This window comes from Drosophila serrata, unplaced genomic scaffold (assembly GCF_035046125.1).
Source record: "Drosophila serrata isolate PLE 108 unplaced genomic scaffold, ASM3504612v1 contig_30, whole genome shotgun sequence".
In the NCBI taxonomy this organism is placed as follows: Eukaryota; Metazoa; Arthropoda; class Insecta; order Diptera; family Drosophilidae; genus Drosophila; species Drosophila serrata.
The window spans coordinates 120615-142009 of NW_028256928.1; the positions used below are offsets into that span (position 1 = coordinate 120615).

The 21395-nt window shown below is 40.7% G+C and overlaps 1 protein-coding gene across 1 annotated transcript in view; it reads right to left on the reverse strand.

Annotated features, from left to right (window-relative positions):
• Nucleotides 1–21395, reverse strand: part of side-III (sidestep III) — a 101914-nt gene that overhangs the window by 19625 nt on the left and 60894 nt on the right. Inside the window, 8 exon segments of the mRNA XM_086832315.1 lie at nucleotides 3992–4151; nucleotides 4220–4350; nucleotides 5723–5873; nucleotides 6033–6178; nucleotides 6244–6450; nucleotides 11629–11739; nucleotides 11982–12051; nucleotides 12142–12280. Of these exon segments, the coding sequence (XP_086688441.1) occupies nucleotides 3992–4151; nucleotides 4220–4350; nucleotides 5723–5873; nucleotides 6033–6178; nucleotides 6244–6450; nucleotides 11629–11739; nucleotides 11982–12051; nucleotides 12142–12280 (1115 nt within the window).

Here is a 21395-nt window from a genome sequence, read left to right on the forward strand (position 1 = left end):
TTTATTACCAAAAGCCACAACACTTTTTTGTTGCTTTTTATTAAAAATTATTTGAAAAGTTAGTGTGTGTCACGGGCGTAAGCGGAGAATCTTGTAATGCGTTTGTATACAAATATTTTAATCTAGGGTGGGAGGAAAATGTCTAAACTATGTTTAAATCTTTGATCGGTTGTCCGGGAAATGTTCGACACTATGTTGTATATAGAGATAGAGAAGTATAATAGGAAACATATATTTAAACCCATTAAATTCTGTAATGTAAGAACATAGATGAAATCTAGAGGAACATTCAGTGTCGAGTGTGCTTTCTAGTCAGCATTTTCTTCTTTATTTTACTCAGTCTTTGTTGCTTTACCTTTGCCCTTAAATCCCTTGTGGTTTCACATCCTTCTTCATTTGGGTTTCATCTTAAATGTCGCTGGCCCCTTTTCGCGGAAATGCAATGCCCAGGTTGAGCCAATTCCTTGGGGCGCTCGGTGCAGTAATGGATGGTCTTGGCTGGTCGTGAGAACCCATGGCCAGCAAACCAATTAGATGGCCAAAAAAAGGGAGATGAAAGCCGGTGGTATTGTTTGCCGAGCAGCATGGCTGCCAGATGGAATTTCGCTAGAATTATGAACTCGGGTTTAAGGCCATGCAAATTGAGAGAGAGACCTGCGACCGCCGCGAATCTGCGGCATAAGTACGCTGTTTCGGATTATTATAAACATCAAGGAGGGAATAAGGCTGCAGTTGATTGCTTCATTTTATGATGCCAGGGACTTGTAGGGAAATAAATTCAACCCGGACTCATAATATTTTTATGACAGCGTCAATTTCCCAATCGTAGAATGTCAATTTTAACGTTTGCTGATTAATTTCTGGCGAGATAGGAGCCAGCAGCAGGGTTTGCCATAAATCAATTTATCTCAATCATAGTCCCACAATAAGGTTGAACCCCAAACCCCACTCCATCCCTGCCCTGTCCTTGCACTCCCTTCCATATCCAATCAACCATCAATCCATTCACCCATCTGTATGTAAATGTTTACGTGGCGTATGCGCGATGCTCGTGTAAACAGTCCGCGTAGTATTTGTTCAGCAGTTGGTGGCGATGGCGATGGGAATGGCTATGGCGGTGTATCCTTATGCATTGTACTCGTATTTACTTTCAATTATCGTAATTATCAAAAAGGGTAACGGTGCTGGGCATTCGATAATGGCAAGGCAATGTAAACGTTTGCTGATGTCTTCGTTTTGGTGCTTTCTTTACGTTACTGTTGTTTCTCATTCATTCTCGATTTCAATTTCACATTGGTGCTGATGCTGCGAAAATGTTGCTACTTATTTGAGTTTGATCCTGGAAATCGGTAGATCCCAGCCAATTTAATTGGCATCTGCTTGGCGAGGCACAAAAAACCGGTTGTAATTACACATTTGTTTTGGGTACGATACCCTTAACGATGCTGATTTTGTGCTAAATTATTTTAATGATATTCCTTGGCCGTGAAAATTGTTGGATATTACATCTGTGCAGGGAAGCGCATGAATCGCAGATAATTACTTGTTTTTAGTTTAATAAGCTGACCAGGGAAAATCGGGCTTAAATTGCATCAAAATATTCATTTTCCGGGCAATTAATTGAATAATATTCGTTAACCCGGCTGGTTTGCATGTGGGAATTTCATAATTTTTGTGTTGCATTAAATATGCAAAATAAAAATTGAATTTTCTCCCCTCCCCTGCATAATATATGCGCGTGTGAGTGCTCACCTGACCTATGTACCTGTCCGGTCGCTCGGTGGTCGTTCGCCTGACCTTACCCGTAATTATAAATGGCTTAATAATGACTGTGGGTTTCAATAATAAAAGCAGATCATTCATTTTTATTACCCAACCTGCTGACACTTTGAGTTCTGGGGCTAAACTTCATGGCCTCCCCGTGGCCCGCCCCCACCGATGGCTTTTGGAATGTCCGGACGGATACTTTATGAAAACATATGCATATTTATGCACAGGCAAACTGACAAACACACAAACATTGTGCTTGGTATTTAAGCATCATTAATTATTTAGAAATTCAGTCGGAAGTAAATGCTCTATAACGGTAATTGAGACATTTTCAATATGTGAACAACACACACAAAGGCTCCGAGCAACGTTTATCGGTCATTTATTTCTGTATTGTCCCCCGGTGGATACGTCGTCCCACAAATTATAATTACATACTATTTCGGTCTCGAAAGTGTGAAAGAGGCTAAATTGAGGCTATAAAGCTAGATAGATACATAGTTGTTATGTAACAATAAAAACACATCAAATCTGAGCTGTGACAATTAGAAATCAATTGAGTTATCACTTATTTGGCTTCAATTTACACCCAGACGGCTTTTGTTATCAAGAAGCCGGCTCTGCCTGGGTCAAGTGGTAATTGGGGACCATTAAAATGTTAGGGAAGGAGTCCTGGGAACTATCACAGGTGACCGATATACAAAATTATAATCAGCGTTTGCTTTAGTAATTTGACCTGGATGTTGGTACTCTTTAATGTCAATGCAGCTTTATTCCCAGTCCACATTTTTATCAAGTTTCATTGCATTTATTTTGGCAAACGTTTCCCATTTATTACGAGTTTTGATATGAGAGGATTACTCGACTGTAAATTGTTTTGAATTTTTGGAAAATGTAAACAGAGCTTTATTCACTCATTGAAGTGCCCCTGGCAGTGTGATATGATAGCCCAGTTCATAATATTTAATATAAATTATAAGTGCACCTGATGTCGCGGTTTCAATTATGTTACAACTTGTTGAAAATATGGTTCATTTTGAATTCAGTTTTTATATTCAATCGTTTTAGCTATTAGAATGCTTTTATATTTCATTCAAGCAGTTTTTCAGAATTGAATTTTTGTTTTTTTGCAAGTAAAAATTTTGTAAGTTGCCTTGTTTGTTTGTTTTATAAAATAGAAATTCAAAATGAATTCTCTAGCTCAAAGTAACTTCAAATTTAACAAACAATGTGAGCACTGAGAAAGAAAGGATATAAAATGGGCAAATATGAAATGTCTGAGGAGGATACTGATGAGGAAGTAGTGACACTGTTGCAAAATATCTGTATGTTCATGTTTGCTTTTTTAATTGAACTTTGTGAATTTTTATGTTGTGGTTTATTTGTTTTTAAAAGAAGCAGACTTTACCTGTACTCAAGAATAATCTTTTTTAAATAAGAAAAAATAATATCCTTTGTTTTCTTTGAAGTAAATTCTAAACAAAGCATTTCATTACTTTTTATAAAATCGATGATGACATAAATGAAAGATTTGGTTCACTTTTAGCTTTGATCAGAATAATAGTTTTGAGTATGTTTTAAATAAAATGTATACACACACATTTTATGTAAAATCTATTTTGAACTTTCCAAATTATTTTTCTCTGTGTGAGAGGATGTAAACGAATGACAGTGGAGCGGGACAATATAGATCCGTTGCATTGTGCATATTACGGCTTTTTGCACAAAATATTTGCTGTCATTTTAGCATACTTTAGTTTTTGGACATTGTTGCTGGCCATCCTGTGTGTGTGTGTGTTTCAAAATGCGGGAGGGAGGGGGAGATGTGTTCAGTGTAAGGATATTGTGCGATTTTGTCAAGTGCACTGCCGTTTGTTGTTATTGTGGCTGCCATGTGAGAGGGGGCGTGGCTCATCCCTGCTATTGTCGGGAGAGCGGTATAGAATAAATGTGTAAATGGGGCTCTGTGTGTGTGTTTGTGTGTCTATTTGCGCATAAATTTATGCATATGTATTTTTAATGCTCCGCTCCACTGACATCAACTGTCAGCATAATTTTTGTGCACATTTTGTCGGTCATTTTTGGCATATTTTTGGTAAATATTCCCGGACCTAAAACAGTTGTGGCTTTCTCATATGTGTTGTTCAATTTGCAATCTATCAACTTCATAGGTTTCAATATTATATTTTTATTATATGATTTATGGGTAGAGTCTACTTACATCTTATTCTCAAGTTGACCGGAGCGGATTGCGTTTCTCCGCGATCATTGGCCGCCGAACAGGCGTAGTAACCCGAATGGACGCGTCCCACACGCTGCAGGACCAAGGAGCGTGTGGAGATGATGATGCCCCAGGAGACATTCTGAGTAACAGGTTGACCCTACGATAAAGTAATAAATGAAAGTTAATTTTATTATTAAAACAAGTTTGGCAAAAAGGAAAACCTACGTCATGCGACCACATGATGCGATGCTCCTTGGGATTGGACTTGATGTGGCACTCAAAGTACACATCGTCGCCCTCTTTAATATCGTCCGGACGCAGTGTGGAGCCCAGCGACAAGGTGACCTGCGGCGGATCTGAAAATCGCAGAAAACCCCACTCGTTAATGGTTAGGTTTTCCATTTTAATTGCTTTCGCTAATATGGAAATTCTGTTCGCCGCTCAGCGCCACTCTCTCTTTTTATATTCAAATTACCGCGTCGAGCGAGAAGGAGCCTTCTCTTCCCGCCCCCCTTTCATATAAAATAAAGAATCGAAAAATATTATTGCATAATAAAACGCTGCTGCGCTGTTGCTGTGGAGCGGAGCCCGTAAAAGTTAACAACGCATCGACGGAACCGCGGCATAAACCGCCGTCATGCCGATCCGATCCACATCCAAACAGGCTAACCAATGAGTATGACAGAAAATTTTTAAATTAAAATCGGTCTCGTTGCCGCGAGCAACGCCCCAATATCAATGATGGGTCGTATAAAATATTTAGTGTTTTTCCCGTCTGCAGTTCGCTTTTTTTATATTTTTTTACGGCATCATGATTGGGAAGGAAGTAACAAATTTCAACAGTTATGGCTCAAAGAAATGCCCGAGAAGGGGTTAACCAGAGCAGAGGGAAAAGCGTAAAACATTTGCTCTCATGCTGTTTCTATCGCAGAAAAAATAACAAATCACGGATTTATGGTTTCACTGTCCTTTTCCCTGTAGTTTTCCTATGTTCAAAAGCTTTTGGTCCATTAAGAGCTTAAACTATGTTCGTTAATCCTGTCAAGGAGCTTTGCTCCTTGTGTATTTGTAATTTCATATTTTCGCCATACTTCTTTTATTTTGCAGCTTACGCGGATTGACATTCAATATTTATGCTAACATTTCGCATACATAGCTGGGGAACTATGCGTGACTTTAAAATTCAATAAATTTATGATTATTTCAAGGCAATGCAATAAGGAATACTTTAGTGTGAGAGTAGGAACTTAAGGCATTTTTTGCGTCCATTTTGCGTCCCTTTGAAACGCCAAGAAGGGGCGTGTGCTGTTGATTTTAAATTGATAATCATATAAAGTAAAATTTATGACATTTTGCAGGCAACCAAGCAAAACAGAAAACAACTTTTTTGTCAGCATTTTTTTATGGCCGCGCTAAAAGTCAATGGAATAAATATTGACATATGAGCCAACGGCTTCATACTGGGCCAATTTCAATGTGTAGAATGTTTGTACGTAAATAATGCCATATAATTTAGAATTATTCACACACGCGACTTTGATTTGTGTGCTGCGGAGTAATTTTTTATATCTCTGCCAAAGGATATTATAATTTGCAAGGGAACTTGGCAGGGCTTAATAAAATTGTCGTAAATAAATAAGCCTTACTAATCTCTTAGTTAGTCCAATTAAATATATATAAATCTAAGGTTTTTTCCACTTGATTTCGTAAAATAAACGTTCCACTTACATATGACATTCATCATGAGCGAATCCTCGATGGCCGAGTTCTGAAGCCTTGGATTGGATCCCTCGCACTTGAGCATTGTGCCGTCGTCCTCGGGTTGTGGATAAAACGTCAACGTGGAGATGACTCTGCCATTGCCTTGGCTGGTCGACAGCTGGTGGGCGGGGATAAGAGAGATAAGGCGGAATCGATTAGAGAGAAATGCCCGGTGGCCGGCTATCGGCAGGTGGATTGGGTGACTCATAAATAAGAGGAAGGTGATGTCGAAGGCGGGGTGCCAAGATTGAGTTAGAGTCGCCGGAGAAGAGCTTACCGTGCCACGTTTGAAGGGCCGATTATTCTGCGTCCATTTGATTTCCGTGTCCGGCACCGATCCGGCCACAATGCAGGTGAGATTGTACTGCGTGTTCGAGGCGAAGACCTTCAACTTATTGGTTAAATTGACTGATGTGGGTTTGACTGTGGGTGGTTTAAGGTATAACAGGATTAGTCGTGACTCGCCATATTGACTCGGGTCCACTCACGTAGCATTTCGATGCGGATGCTGCGCTCCACGGGCGCCACCAGTTTCGTGTTGGAAGCCTGACAGCGGTACGTGTTATTCAAGGCGGAGCGCGAGATTTGGGCAACCTCCAGCCGGTTGACGGTCACATGGCGACCCATGGAGACCCCGCTGCCCGCCTCCAAGGTGCGAGTACCATTCAGCCAGGTCACCGTTGGCTCCGGGCGGCCTGTTTGGACAATAAAACACATAGTTCACAATTATTACTAGCAAAAAATTTAAGCTTGAAGTGGGGGTTGTGTTAATGGTAGATTATAAGATAGAAAACAATTTTTTTTTCCGTCTGAGATGACTATATCTATTCGGCTGTTGATGCTGATCAAGAATATAAATGATTTAAAGGGTCGAAAACGACTTCATTACAGTTCATCACAATAAAATATTCTGCAAGGATATAATATATTAATATGAATATATTCCTGTTATGTTGCGTATAGGGTTATGCTATAGAAAACACTTTCCTATTATGGGTATGACTCCAGCTACTCCCTTTACAATTTAAATTCAAATTTAAATTAATATTTAATGCATAAATTAATTTTAAATTTTCTACGCCAAATGTTTTTTTTTTGCTTCTTGCTCCGGCCCCCGCAAACTTTTCCACTCATGCATTATTAACCCGGCCGCCCTTTTTCGTCTAGCAAGAGTTTTCCCGAGGTGGTTTTCTAACGGAAGCGGCGTGACCACAGAGCCGCGTTCGAAAATTTATGACCGAAAAAAGAAAAGTGAGGGAAACTTTCAACATTTTAATGATAATGCGCATTTAGCAGTGTGTACCCAAGGCTTTTAAAAAAGGCTTAGCCAGCTTAACTAGCAAAGTTGGGGTCCTGCCCGGGACGGGGATGCAAATGGATAGTCAGATGGATGGACCACGCAAAGGGGACGGATGCTGCCGCCAAACGCATAAGCGTGAATATTGAATTAGTTGGTTTTTCGGGGAAAGTTTTTTGGGGACATGCTATGCTGATGACCCTGGACGGTGGGAAACAATACTGACGGCAATCGGGGTAGATTATAAAGGCAAATTTAGACACATATTTATGCGATTGTAAAGCGGATTAGTGTATCACAAAGCTTTGACTAGCGCAGCATTCAATTTGCAAAATATATCAAAATATTAGGCTCTAATTAAAAGAGGATTTACAAAATGATGATATATGGGAAACAATTTTCTAAAAATATACATTTTAAATCGCTTTATAAAACTCTCAAAGTCTCATTTGCCACATTATGTTTGAAATTTATGGGATAAACTGCGGAAATTAAGAAGAAACATTGAGTTAAAAGCTCGAAAAAGTGTTGAGAAGCTTGATAATCTTAATTCATTTGTTCCAATTCATTAATAAATCAATAAATCGTATTCTTCGTAGTTGTTAAAGTGACTGCAATTAAGGCTTTAATGAATCATTTACCATTTGTACCTGTCCAAAGTGTAAATACCAAATTAAGAGAATATGACTTGGCTATATGTTTGAGTGACCATCCATTTACTCCACTGAGTGGTGAGTTGTGAGCACTCGATGCACTTTTCGGTATCCGGCAGTTCGGCATTTCGGATTTCAATTGAAATTCTGCAATCACTTTTTCGCTTCTGCTCGGAGAAAGTGGGAGGGAATTTCCCTCGTTCACATATCAAATGTACGAAAATATTTTTAATCCGTTTAAGTGCCCAAAAGCTTCGAAGCCCCGGGCTGCTTTTCCTTCCCTCCCCCCTTGGCCCATTGCCAATGGGTTTGCCTTGGTTTGGGCCCATTAAGTGAGCCAAGTGAATGCGGCGGAAATGAGCAACAATAGCAACAAGCAGCTGGAGGGGGATTGGCAAAGGGTACACAGTAAGGAAAATATTTTACTAGCACTAATTACTTACTTATTAGGGAAATGTAGAAAAATTTTTCATTGATTATTTTTAGACTTTGATGGAAGGTCGGTTGAATTTTTATCAAAGAAATTATTTTATTTTATCAAAGTAATGTGGTTCCTGTTGTGTATTGTGTATAACTGCAATTCTAACCCCATTTTTCCCCCAGTGCATTGGGTCCATAAAGACGAACTGGGGATTTGGGGGTGAAGATTGGCGGGTGAAAGTAGCTGATAGCTGGAGTGTGGACTTGGGAATTTACTGCCCGACTCAGCCAGAATTGTGGCTGATTGCAAAGGATACTCGGCGACAATAAGCTACCAAGGACACACGCACACACACACGATACTCCCCGAAAAGTGTTCAGGAGTGGGAGTGCAGAGATAATAGACAAATAACAGTTTCCCTGCGGCATTTAGCTGACTTTACCACCCAACCGTCCATCCCCAGTTCATTTCCCTTCCTTTTTACCCACAACAAGGTCCTCCCACCATCCGCCCACTTCCTTTGTGTAATGAAGACAGCGCGCGTTTGCCATTTGCTAAGCCATACTTACGCTTGTTGACAATTGCTTGCCGGACAATGCTCCTCCGGATCTGGAGCCGGAGCCGGAGCCAGAGCCAAGAGCTGGGGGTCAGAAATATGCAAAGGACTGCGGGATCTGCAAACTGGACACACAATGGATAAACCGGGAGGGGGGGCGCCCCTTTTATGGGGGCATGCCTAGATTAGGTTTTTATTGCCGGTATTAATTGCTATTAGTCGAAGTTAATAAACTTGATAAAGCAATTTGGCATTTGGCGTTTATTGTGTTCCGGGAGCTATGATTAGTGGCTGGCCATAAAAATGGCGTCAGGATTTGCATTAGCTTTAATCAGGACCCGCAGCGGAGTCGAGACCCTCCATCATCCTCCATCCAATCCTGTGCCGGCACAATTCCTCACCATCGCACCGACGACGCCATGTGGCGTTGAAATTGCGATATTAGTTAATTTGGCTTTCAGTTTTCCCCTTACCCGCTGCTGCAGGAGCCAAATGAAATACGAGCGTGCAGTGCGGTCTCCGAAGGAGCTAACCAATACACTGGAAAAGTAGTTCTTTAAAAGTTATAGAAGAAATTTTAGTCTAAAATCATGAACTAGAAAGGTTAGGGGGATTATCTTGGGGAGGGTTTTTTAAATAATATTTTTATATTTAGAATTTACTATTAGGCTATACCTTCTACTATATTTCCCCAAGTGCAACTCTGGGATTGTGTTCAAAATGTTGCATACGAATCAGAGGTACTGGCAGGGCCTGTGCCACCTGCCAAGAAGCGTGTCGCTCAGCAGGTGTCAAAAGCGAGTGTTGTCGTCGTAGTTTCACGTTTGCCACCACCCACTCTGCCACTGCCTGTGCCTCTGCCTCTGTTCGAGCTCCTCGAAACCCGCTGAGTCCTGACTCTCCTCCGGTGGACTGGGTCTTTGGCTCATTCACATGCGGTTAGTCAAAGCAACGACGTGACGTACAGGTGCCAAAGCAAAGCCAAGATGCAGCTCAAATCCTTTGGCAGCACAATGCTGCACGTAAACGGTGGCTGAAGGTTGCAGCTGTGGCTGTGGCAGCAACCCCGAAAATCATTCACATGCACCAACTTCTTGCCTGCCTGCCATTCAAGAAGAGGCGTGTCGAATAATGAGCTAGCATTTGGCAAGAGCACCGAGAGCCGGGATCTTGAGCCGGAATTAGGCCACTACTTTGGCCTTTTCAGGGTTCAAGGATCTCTCAGCTTTAAACTTGCCTTAAATCTTTAAGTTAACTGATTGTTTTTGAAAGACTCTTAAGTAGTGTCAACTTTTTTTAGGCAATTCAAGCAGTTCAATGTGAACTGTGCCCCGTCTATAATAATTAACTAATTCCCCTCTCACAACGGACTTAAAAACTTTCGCTTATATCAGTAAGGACTTTCTCACCAGCGGAAAATTTCAACTTAAAGCTTTGCGCAAAAAACGAGGGAAAGCAAAAAAAAAATCGGGCTGCTAGTTGACATGGAAAATGCCTGGGGTGTGTGCCGAAAATATTGTTGTCAGAAAAGTTAATGATTTATAATGCTGATGTCGGGGCATTCGTCGTCGTCGACGCCGTCGCCATCGCCGGTTCCGTTGGGTTGAGCTCGCATTCAGTATCCATGGGGGCTCAGTCATGCGAGGAGGCACCCTCAAGCCAGAACCAGAGCCAGAGCCAGTCAGCCAGTGAAGCGAGCAACTTGTACAAAAATTTTCACACTTGCCAGTTGAAAAGGCGAGTGAAAAGTTTAGGGGGATGCGGTCGATAGGGGCGTGTGTGTGTGGGAGGTAATAGGGAGCTGTGCTTCTTCGTTCACCTTGGGGACCTCTTTAAAGATTTACGATGCCGCATATGCCTACAGGTCATGGCTTGGCCAATGGATGTGGTGGCGTGTACACAACAAAAGCACACCCAGACGCTGGAAAATTGTTGCATTTTCCTTTCCTTTGAAAGCAAACTGGCACTGACAGCGCAGACGATGTTGTCGGTGTGTCTGCGGAGCGGCAATGTCACCGCAGACTTTGACATACATTTATTTTTATTATTTACGATGACTTAGCCAGCCTGTCCTCTGTCCCCTCCCCCCCGGCCACCATATTTCTCCCCGGTCACGGCTGGGGTCTATCTGAAGCTTTTCATCTTTAATTCTTTAAATAGACTGACAGGGTCGAGTGGAAAGGGATGCGAACCGAGTCACTGATTGCACCGAGAAAAACTACTCTTATGATTCTAATTGCATATTACAAGCTTGGTTTTGTTTAGAGACTTTTATCATTCGCAGTGCAGGAAATGAATTTTATTTTTGGTTTTTGTTTCATGCATATCTTTGTGGTGAAATGGAGGTTTTCAATTGGCCAAATGGTTGCCTTGTCAAGAGCATATCAAATTGGTTTTGGCAAAAAATCAATAAATACCTGAAAATTTATAAAATAAAACAAATCAAAGTGGGAAGAGTTAAGCAAATACATAAGTATTGTATAAAACAAATGCAATTGCCTGCTGGAGGGTTTTAAATCGCGTATCAATATTGGTTTTTCGCTAATAACTGATAGTTATACATATATGTATGCAGGTGTGGAAAATCCTAGCACCTGGTACAGGACGTGGCCGTAAAGGCCTTTATAGTTTAGCAAAAAGCTTAATAAAACCAATTTAAGCTAGATAAAGCTAAGGTTTATAAATAGGTTATGTTAAATTGCGGAATTAATTGGAAAATTAATTAACTTTGATTTAGTAAAATCAGCTTATATTGCTTGATATTTTTAAAGCGTAGTACTGATCATTTCTAAGTTAAATAGTTTCAATTTTCTCTCTCTGTAAAACTGGAATCCGTTGCGTTTCTGTGGCCGACCTTTCGAGCTTGATGGCCTTTTGTCTGAGTGCCACATTTATGTGGCAGTGTGTACGTGTATGCGCTGGTGTCGTTTATCATGATTTACTTACCGCCACGCACTTCACATGTCAACACAATATTATCGCCCTCGAGCAATGGACCCACAGCGCCGGCAACATCGCGACCGGAGGCATCGTACACGAGTATTTGGTGCGGAGGAACTGTGGAGAGCAGAGGTGAAGATGTTGTTACAAAAAGGATGCACTCAGAGCAAAGTATTTCTTAGGGTGGGAAAAACTTGAGTTAGTATTGATAAGTTCGGTGACATTCTAAGCAAGATTTTCTTTAAAGTTCATTTGATAAATGAAGTTTTTGTCTAAAAATATATCAAGGGAGTCTTTGTGGGAGTCATTTCTCTGAGTGTGCTCCACAAAGCTCTCCTTAATGATAGGGGGTTACTCACCAATGACCGTTAAATTAATTCTATGATTACGCGTGGGCGAGTTCTGGAAGTCGACGCGGCAACGGTAGACCTGTTGAGGGAATGCAATAAAAACAAGAAATACACAATAACATAGCGCACTTTTCGGGGACCCCGTAATGGTCCGTTTTGAGCCACTTACGCCCTCGTCATCCAGCTGAATGTTGTCCACAGATAACTTGGCCGGCTGCTGTCCGGTAACAAAATACGCACGTGGCCCAAACGAGTTGGTGTCCGACCAGTACAGGGCCTTCTCGAAGGGTCTTCCTCTCACATCGAAGCTGTAACGGATACGGGGGAGAAAAAACAGTTGGAAAATGTGTTAAAAGTTGCCTAAGTAGTTGCTCCCCAGCTATCGCTGGATCTACAGCCGCTGGGGAAATGCAAAAAAAAGAGACGAAGAAAATGTAAATAAAGGGAAATATAACCAAAATATTGTCGATAAGTTGTGTCAGCAATTGCCTCCCAGAGCATTTCGGATGTCGCCGCGAAGGTCGTAAATTTTAATGCGATGTGGAAGTTTCCAAAGTAAGGAAAGGTGTGTGGTGTGGGTTATGCTGGGAGCATATACATATAAAAAATGGTGGAAACATTTTTCAATTCAATGTCTTCTTGTGGTGTACCAAAATTAACTTGTCTTTCTCCTTGAACTTCAAGTGAACAGCTTTATAAAAAGATATAAATAAGTCAAATAAAAATTATAATGAAATGAGTCCCTATTGATAATGATTAAAAACGCGATTTAAAAAAAGGGTATAAGGCATTTTTAAAGTCGTGGTAAACCTAACTTGAACCACCAAAGTCCAGGTCTTATTTCACCAGGTTTATATTTTAAAGCCTCCAGAGAGAGAGAGAGAGTGAGAGAGGGAGCCACTATATAAACCCCACAGCTTATTGGGGCTAGCTCCCCACCTCTCCAGCCATAAATATTGGATGGAAAATTGTAAAAAACGACACGCTCGCAAGTGGGTCTGAGCCCGGGTTTGGGCCTGAATTTTCACGCGTCTACGAAATGACCCTTTTCCTGTGCCCAATGTTCCAAGTGTGTTCCCGGGGTCGACAAAAGCGAACCCCAAGCATAAATTTGCACGCAACTAATTTCTTCCGTTTCGCATTATTTTCGCAGGCCAGCACAGAAGCCCAGCAAACGTTTGCAATTTTGCGCATTAAAAAGCCCGACGTGCTATCTTTGGCGCTTTTATTGTATTTGTTAATGTCCGTCTGAGGGCTTTGGACGCTCTGGCCCTGCGACACGCCGTAAATGACTTGACGGTGGCGCAAAATGTTCCCACAATTCTTTTTCATGCACTTGAAGAAAATTAGATAGAGTTGGGGTATACAAAAAAGATTATCTACTTTGAGTCTTGACTCTTATAAGACTCTTTTTATACCTTTGCAGAGTATTATAACTTTGGAAGGAATCATTTCCGACCCTATAAATGATATATATTCTTGATCAGCATCAACAGCCGAGTCGATCTAGCCATGTGGGGCCAAAAAGTAAATTTTTTAAATTTTTTCAAAGTTTTATATGTGGTTTAACTGTCGTTAAAATTGTCAAAAATGTATAAAAATATTAAATTTAAAATTGAGTATGCAGACTTATTAACCCAACAAAAACCAACATAGGAAAGCTTCCCGAATTGAAATTAATGCTTTTTTGGCTTAGTTATGAGTTTTTTAAACTTTGATATCACGAAGAATTTTGGTATGAAAATATCGATAAATATCGTTTCAAAGAATGCGAATATTTTAAGCTTTGTTATTATCGATTACCAATATGCTCCTCTAATTCAAGGATACATACAATTTAGTTCCCTTTTTTTTTTAAATATAAAAATGTCCATCAACATTTACAAAATTCTAATCCTACTATAAGCCAATTAGTTTTCTTTGAGTGTGCCTTTCTAGTAGTGACCCACACACCAGCATGTCGTCTTTGCACAGTCATCGCAAGTTGTGTCCTTTTGTTATTTCCGCTGTTGTCGTCGTCGTGCAGTCTGTGCTATCTGAGGGTCCTTCCAGCTCCCCTTCCCTCGCTTGAGCCCCCATCCTTGGTTTGCGGTTAGCGAAGCGGTTTGTCATTGTGCCGGCTGCCAGGATTGTTGGCGGCCTCCGCCGCGGCGTCCGTATTGTTTGCGCCTTTAAGTGGTTTTTTATCATTTCGCCGCTGACACAATTTATATCCGGTGCTCATATTTCTTATGCTTATCACTGGCAAGGACCCTTTCCTCTGCCGTGTCATGTGTTTGGCCATTCCTCTAATTGTGTTCAAAGTGCAGTAAGCCATGCGGCGAATAAATTACAGCATCTAAGCCTTGCCCAAAGCCGGGGCACGTTCCCTAATTAGCCTAATTAAATATATGCGCGAAAATGTAAACATAACGGACTGAGAACTCCTTGGGAAAATTTCCAGTTTTTTTTTTTTTTAAGACTACTCTTCAAGTTCCCTGCTTCTCTCGCGCTTTTCTTTCATTCGCTCTTCCCGCTTTTCCCGCTTTTAATTTTGCGCATTTGCAAACAATAGGGAAACGCCGAATAGTCAACAAAGGCGGAGGAGCTCTGGCGATAAGGCAAGGTGGACTAGAGTAGAGTGAAGTGGAGTGGCAAGGAGTGGAGCTTCCTCCAACGTCGCCCAAATATGGCCGAGCGCGCACTCCTCCTTGCCCTCTGTTGACGTTGTGTTTTCCCGTTGTTGGCCTTAGGAAACAATAATGCCAAGTTTGCACAATAAGCAAAGCGGCAAAGAAAATGGCAAAGGGAGGTGGAGACACCGGGGGTGCTGAGAACAGAAAACAGAAAAATAAACGCCAAATGCGAGGGCAGTAAAAATTGTAAAGCAGCAAAAAAAAAAACAGAGAAAAAAGCAAATGGATAGCAAGAGGCAAAATAGAAATGGGCCAAGAAAGCCAAGAAAGGAAGACAACATTGTGGCAGTTGCAGAAATGTTGACGGTTGACGGTCATCGTCGTTGTTGAGAATGGCCAGAAGATGGAGAAAGCAGAGGATAAAGTCCAGGAGACAATTGGTCGCGACCACGCGACGTCCTTTTGAAGAGTTTGCTATGCACTTGGACACAGATTTTTTAATAGAAACTATTTAATATATCTCTACTTTTAATTTGTTTTATTATTATTAAAATACTTGAATAAAATATTCTTTAAATTATGGATTTAAATAAATGTGTTTTAAGTCAGAGCTGACCACACAAAGCAAGTCCTTGCAACATTCAATCATATACAAGGACTGAAGGACCCGAAGCATGCCAAAGCTGATCATAGCAGATCCTCAAGAGTCCCAAGAAGTGTTTTAACCACATATTCTTTTATCACAATGTTTAAAAAATCAAATCCAATCTAATTTACTTAATCTTTAAAAAAAAAGTAAATAATACTTCATTTGTTCATGTTTTTCTGCTTGTGTACCTGTCTTGCTCGCATTGGCTTTCTTTCATTCAGTCAGTCTCTTACTTCTCCTTTGTCTATGGTCTGCTTTTTTCCAACAATTAGTTGAGTTTTATTTATTTTCCGTTAATTGGTAGCACTTTATCTTCGGGCTGAATGAATGAGCTGCGTTCTTTAAACAAATCCCGAAGCGGGGCGGTCCTTGAACTGGTCGTTGCATGGGTTTGGTAATTACGCTTCGGGTTTTTTTTTTATTTTTTGGTGGCTTGGGAACAAACTTTCGGACCTCGACCGGCCCCACATTTTTTTTTTTTTTGTGGACAACCTTCGACCCTTCCCCCCGAAATCCAATATCAAAGCAAGCTTCTCATTTGCCATTTAATGTTATTCTTTTTTGTTCGGTCTTCAGTTTGTAACGCTTACGAAATCCTATTCAAAAAGATTGCAAAAGGGCTAAGCGGGGGCAGGACGGAGAAGTTCACCCAAAAAAAAGAAGAAAATAAAAAAACGACCGAAAACTTTTGCACTCACAATATCCATTGAATAATTTTATGACAATATGTGTCAGAGTATGTCGGTGTGTGTGTGTGGGAGGGGGTGTAAGAGTGTGCGTCGGTATTTTCTGACAGTTTAAACAGATGCTGCTGTCGTGTGAACGCTTTTGGCCGTGATTCCGCGATTCGAATGCTTGATACCCATTACTTAGACAAGGAGATAAATTTGCAGAATGAGACTACATAAGCTGGGCTTTAACTTTTGATAGAAGCTAACTAATCTTAAAGAGAAAAGGTGCCTTGAAGAATAAGTAAAGCTGCAGTATATAATGAAGCAGAGATTAAAGGTTTTATTTATTTATTTAAATTTTATTAATCTATAATTTATGAATATCTCTCAAATATCATTGTAAAAGGCTTCCCGAGTTACTAAAAAAGAAATTGAAATAAATCTGCAAAAGGTTACAAAGACCTGCTGCGTATTCTGACTTTATCTTTCTAATATTTCTCTAAGTTCTGACTCTTTAGAATAATATTTGAAGTACGCAAAGAACAATTTGCTTTACAGACTCCCATAGATTTTACAGGGTACAATAAAGCGTTGTAATCCAACTATGCAGCACATGACAAAAGGTAATAAACTATGAGGGCATAAGGGTCTCCTCAACATACGACCCACTTTGTGCCGCTTTATACACAAAACGAAATTAGACAGGTGAGAATAGGCCCTCACATATTGTGCTCCACTACTCACTCAGGCGTATATATACACCTATATATATATTGTCTGGCGGCCCCTATCAAATTATGCATAAAGAAACCCTATCGCTCTCTGGACCTGGCAACAATTTCCCCGCCGGAGCGCCGAAATGTATGCTACGTAACTTGGCAAAAGTGGCAACAAATTTAAAATTGGTTTCCACGCAGCGTGCACACACACACAGACATAGTTACATTCGTGCAAACAAAAGAAACACACAGCGACGAGAGAAATATGAAACAATAATAAAACCAAAAAAAAAAAGGGGCTGTTTACACGCCCCCATATATACACTTACACACACAGCAGGAGCACAAGGGCGCAGACAAAAGTATGCAAATGGTTTTACTGCCCCTTTGTTTTTCTCTCTCCTTTTTTTTGGCATGTGTATTGGTGTTATTATGGAGCCATGCTGTGTAATATCTGTAAATTTCTTTTGTTATTGCCAACAACAGTTCCAGACCCGAAACTCCTCTCCCGACGCCCAACTCCTGGCGATGGTCGAGATCTCCTCCCTTTTTTCCACGGGCCGGTGTTGACATTTGTTGGCATCATTCCACACATTGTTGCCGCTGGTGTTGGTTTTTGTTTGGTTTTCGCTTCATCTTCTTCTTAACTTTTACTATATAATTTGTAGCATATGAATATATGAAGGAGCCAACCAGCCAGGGGGAGGCTCCTCTTAACAAAACAAAAAAACAAACAAATATCAAGAAACAAAGAACGCAAACAACGCCGTCGACGTTGTGCTCGCTGGCCAAGTTCAAATTTATGCAGTGTCGCCCAATAAATTCCGCAATAAATTCAAAATAAAACTTTCATCTTGGTTGCCTATTTGGTTTTTCGGGTTTTCATGAGTGTTGTATTGCCGCAGGTTGGTGTTTTGAATGGGAAAATCCACTCAGGGGTCGGAATTAATAGAAGATTGGAGAAGAGGGATGAATATTTATAATATTGTAGATTGGTAATTAGTAATTCAAAAACAAACAAACTCTGCCGAGTATTATAATTTTAGTCAAAGGCTTGCATATAAGTGAAGGAGACATTTCCGACCCTATAAATCATATATATTCTTGATCAGCATGAACAACCGAGTCGATTTAGCTATGTACGGGACAAATTTATTTTTTCAAAATTTTTAAAATATCTTTAAGGGGTTAAAATTGCCAAAAAAAAAGGGAAAATTTTTAAATATTTTTAAATTTTTATTTTATTACGCATATTTGTTAACCTTATAAAAACTAATACAAAACAGCTTTCCGAATTGAAATTAAAGGTTTTCTGGCTTAGTTATGATCGATTTTGTATTGCAAACTGCAAGGGTATAGAAACGTCGGCTAGCTCCTCTTCTAGTTACTAAAATTATTCTTTTAATTACATATTTGAATAGTGAGTCTTTGCTTATTGCGAATCAAAATCAAGAAAACATATTATTAATAGCTAAATAGCTTAAATTTAGACCTTAAAAACCCATGAAATAAGAGCAAAGGAGAAGTTAATTTCCCAGAATTTTAAATTACGACAAAATGGCTTCCAATTACCGAAATCGAAGTCATTAAAAGTTAATCCTGACGACAGGGTGAGTAGGAGAACTTTGATAATCGCTATGACCCCCTCGCCTTTGAATACACAATCGCTGTGAAGATTGGGCCCAGGACCATTTCCTCCGGATGGTGACCAAGTGGTGAGCCGACACAGAAAATCCCAGCGTTAGCATTTCCCAGTTTCTGTGGAAACCGAAGCTTAGTGGCGGTGAAATCGATTTGCATGCGCCGCTTGCATTTCCGCTTTTTCAGACACACACACACACGCACACAGAGCGGCACCCACACAAATGCATATACATTTCAAACTTAATTACAGTTTTAAATATCCCGTCTAACCTGAAATTCGCGCAAAGTGCCGCTAGCCGCTTGCCACTCGTAAAAAGCACCGAAAATGTATGCAACTTAATTGCCTTTGGCCCACGACTTTTCGCTGTCCTTCGCTTTACACTGATCAAAATAATGGCCAAGGAATGCCTTTAAAATTAAATGAACGTAAACATAAATAAGGGAAATAGATAAATATAACATTGTGATTTACAATGCTTATTTCAAATAAAAATTTAACGATTCAAAAGAAAGCTATAAGATAAAGCATTACTCCCATTTTAATATGGATAGTTTTGATTGGATATCACATTAAAGTTGTAAATTTAAGTGTATCGTTTCCTGTTCTTTTGCAGTGATTCCGCCATCTTCAGTTTTCCCCCCTTCTGCTTCCGCTGGCGTTCGGCCTTTATTGCCAGCCATTTTGAATACCATTTTGTGGTTTATTACTTTTGTGGTAGACCGATGATGATTCTCAAGCAGCCATCCAGGCACACACACACGGACTCCACACACACCCACACTCCCTGGGAAACTCTGCTGAGAGTGCACCTTCAATTGCCTCCATCACTTCCACTCCCATTAATAGTCCCTGGCCCTGTCCCCGGTCTCAGTCCTGCTTCCATCCAGATCAGACTGTATTTATTGGGCGATTTCCAGGCGGCTGCCGGCGATTATGGCAGTTAGCGTGGCACAGGGATTATCCCGCTTTTGACAGCCAGACCAGACCAACTCCTGCTCCGAGCTCCGAACTCCGAGCAGGAAAGACCGCAGCAGGACACACCCATCCAATCCAATCGCAGCCAGTTTCATTATTCATGCCACGAAACCCACGGATAGCTGGCAGATAGCAGACGGCAGCCAACGGCCAACATTGAGCAGCCAGGCATTGAGCTCTAGGTGAGCTTTAAAAATCAATTAACCTTGATTGTGGGCCAGGCTCAAAGTCCATTGCAAGCACTTCAATATTTACGCAAGGTATGGTAGGGTATATACGATCTCAGAGAGATAATTGAGAGCTTAAAAAAAGACGGTAACATTAATCTCTCAAACTTTTACACAATATATATATATTCTTAATCATATTCAGCATACAATTTGGTTTTTAATTACAATTAACAGGTACTCAAGGGGTTTAAAATAAATCCAAACAGCAACATTTGTATTTACTTATTTATAATTTTTAATTGTTTTATTCGTGGCTTCATCTTCTTCTGATCTCAACCTGAATCGAAAGTTGCACGTTCTCAACTGCTTTTCTGTATCGATTCAGCCTGCTGCCATTGCCATTTTCTCTTGGCTTTTGTTTATTATACATATAAGCTTTTGTGGAGGGGGGTCTGGGAGGTCGACTAGTTGCCATTGCCATTGATGGCCTGCAATATTGAACGTGACAGTTGACCTGTCGACCCAGAGAAAAGCTCACGCTCCTCTCATCGTTACAGGTGGGTCTGGCTGTCATGGCAAATGTTAATTTTAATAATGGAACGCCAAGCAGGCCTTGCCCCCCTTTTATATCCCGATTCCCGATTCATAACAAATAAATGTATAAAAATCTTATGAAAATCGCATTTCAAGGGTCAAAGTCAGCAGAAACAAATCCCAGCGAGCAATCCGACCCATAAAAATGAACCCGAGGGCCTGAAAAGGCCTGTCTAACCCTAGCAGCAGCAATAATAATAGCAACAACAAGGACTGGGCCCCGTTTCGGCCAGTCAAACAACAAAGCAAAAGTTAACATTATAATTTTTAATATTTTTGCGTTTAGCCTCCTGGGCAGGACATCGTTTTGGTTTAAGGGGAAGTTGCGGCGGACTGATGCTGAATGCTGACGCTGTTGGTGTAGCTTTTGCCTTTGTATCCGGGTGTAAAGCTGTCAAATGCAGAGCGGCTCCTAGACAGGACTTTACACGGGGTATTTGTGCCGGAGTGTGGTGTGTGTGTAAGTTTAGGTGGGGCTGCCAGCTGTGACGAGCCTTTGGAAATGTAGCAAAGCCTGTTCTGCCAAAAAGGATGTAAGACACTGAGCCAAAAAGGCACTGGGAAACGTGGTTATAAAGTAGGACTTGTAGAGGTCCCTGAAAACTCAATTTTGAACTGTACCAAGACTGTTCTTTGTTAAAGTTATTGTTTATATATGGTTTATTAGTAAGAATTCCAAAGTTCTATCATTGGTTCTTATAACTTTGCTACTGTTTCCACTTTATGCTCGATCTTAATTTATTTCTAGCAGTGTAGAACTATGAAAAAACCTTGGGATCTCCCGCCCAGTGGGTCCTCTTTATCCCGACGAGTCTCTCTCTTCATTCTTTCCGCCCTTCACATGCTGCTTTCAATTTCGGCGCCTTTTCGGTTTTAGCTTTTGGTTTTGATTCTTTTCTAAGCCCCATTCCTGCCCGCCCCTTCGTCTCCTTTCGTCCTTGTGTCCTTCGATTTCACGCAGAGCTGGCAATTTTACACCGCAGTCCAGGTCCTTTTTCTTGTTTTTTTGCTTCGTTTTTTGTTGCTTAGTATCCCGCCTGTCTCCTGTGCAAGCTGTTGCTGTTGTTCTCATTTTCGATTTCGTTCTTGTTATTTATTTGCTTAAATTTTCCTGTTTCGTTGCTTTCTTTTCTGCTGACTTTTCCAGTAAGGGAAATCGAATTCGAATCACTTTCGGATATTTTTGGTTATAAAGTCAGGAAATTTTTTGGCGACATTATTGTTTTGGACATTTTTCTAGTTTTCCGCCTTGTTTTCCCCTGTTGTTGTTGTTGTTTGTCGTCAGACCAAACGTTCACCGCCCTTTTCCTATTTTTCCTACTTTCCGGCTTTCCTCATCTTTTCCTGCTTTGTCTGGTCTGAAATTTATTGCTTCCAATTGAGTG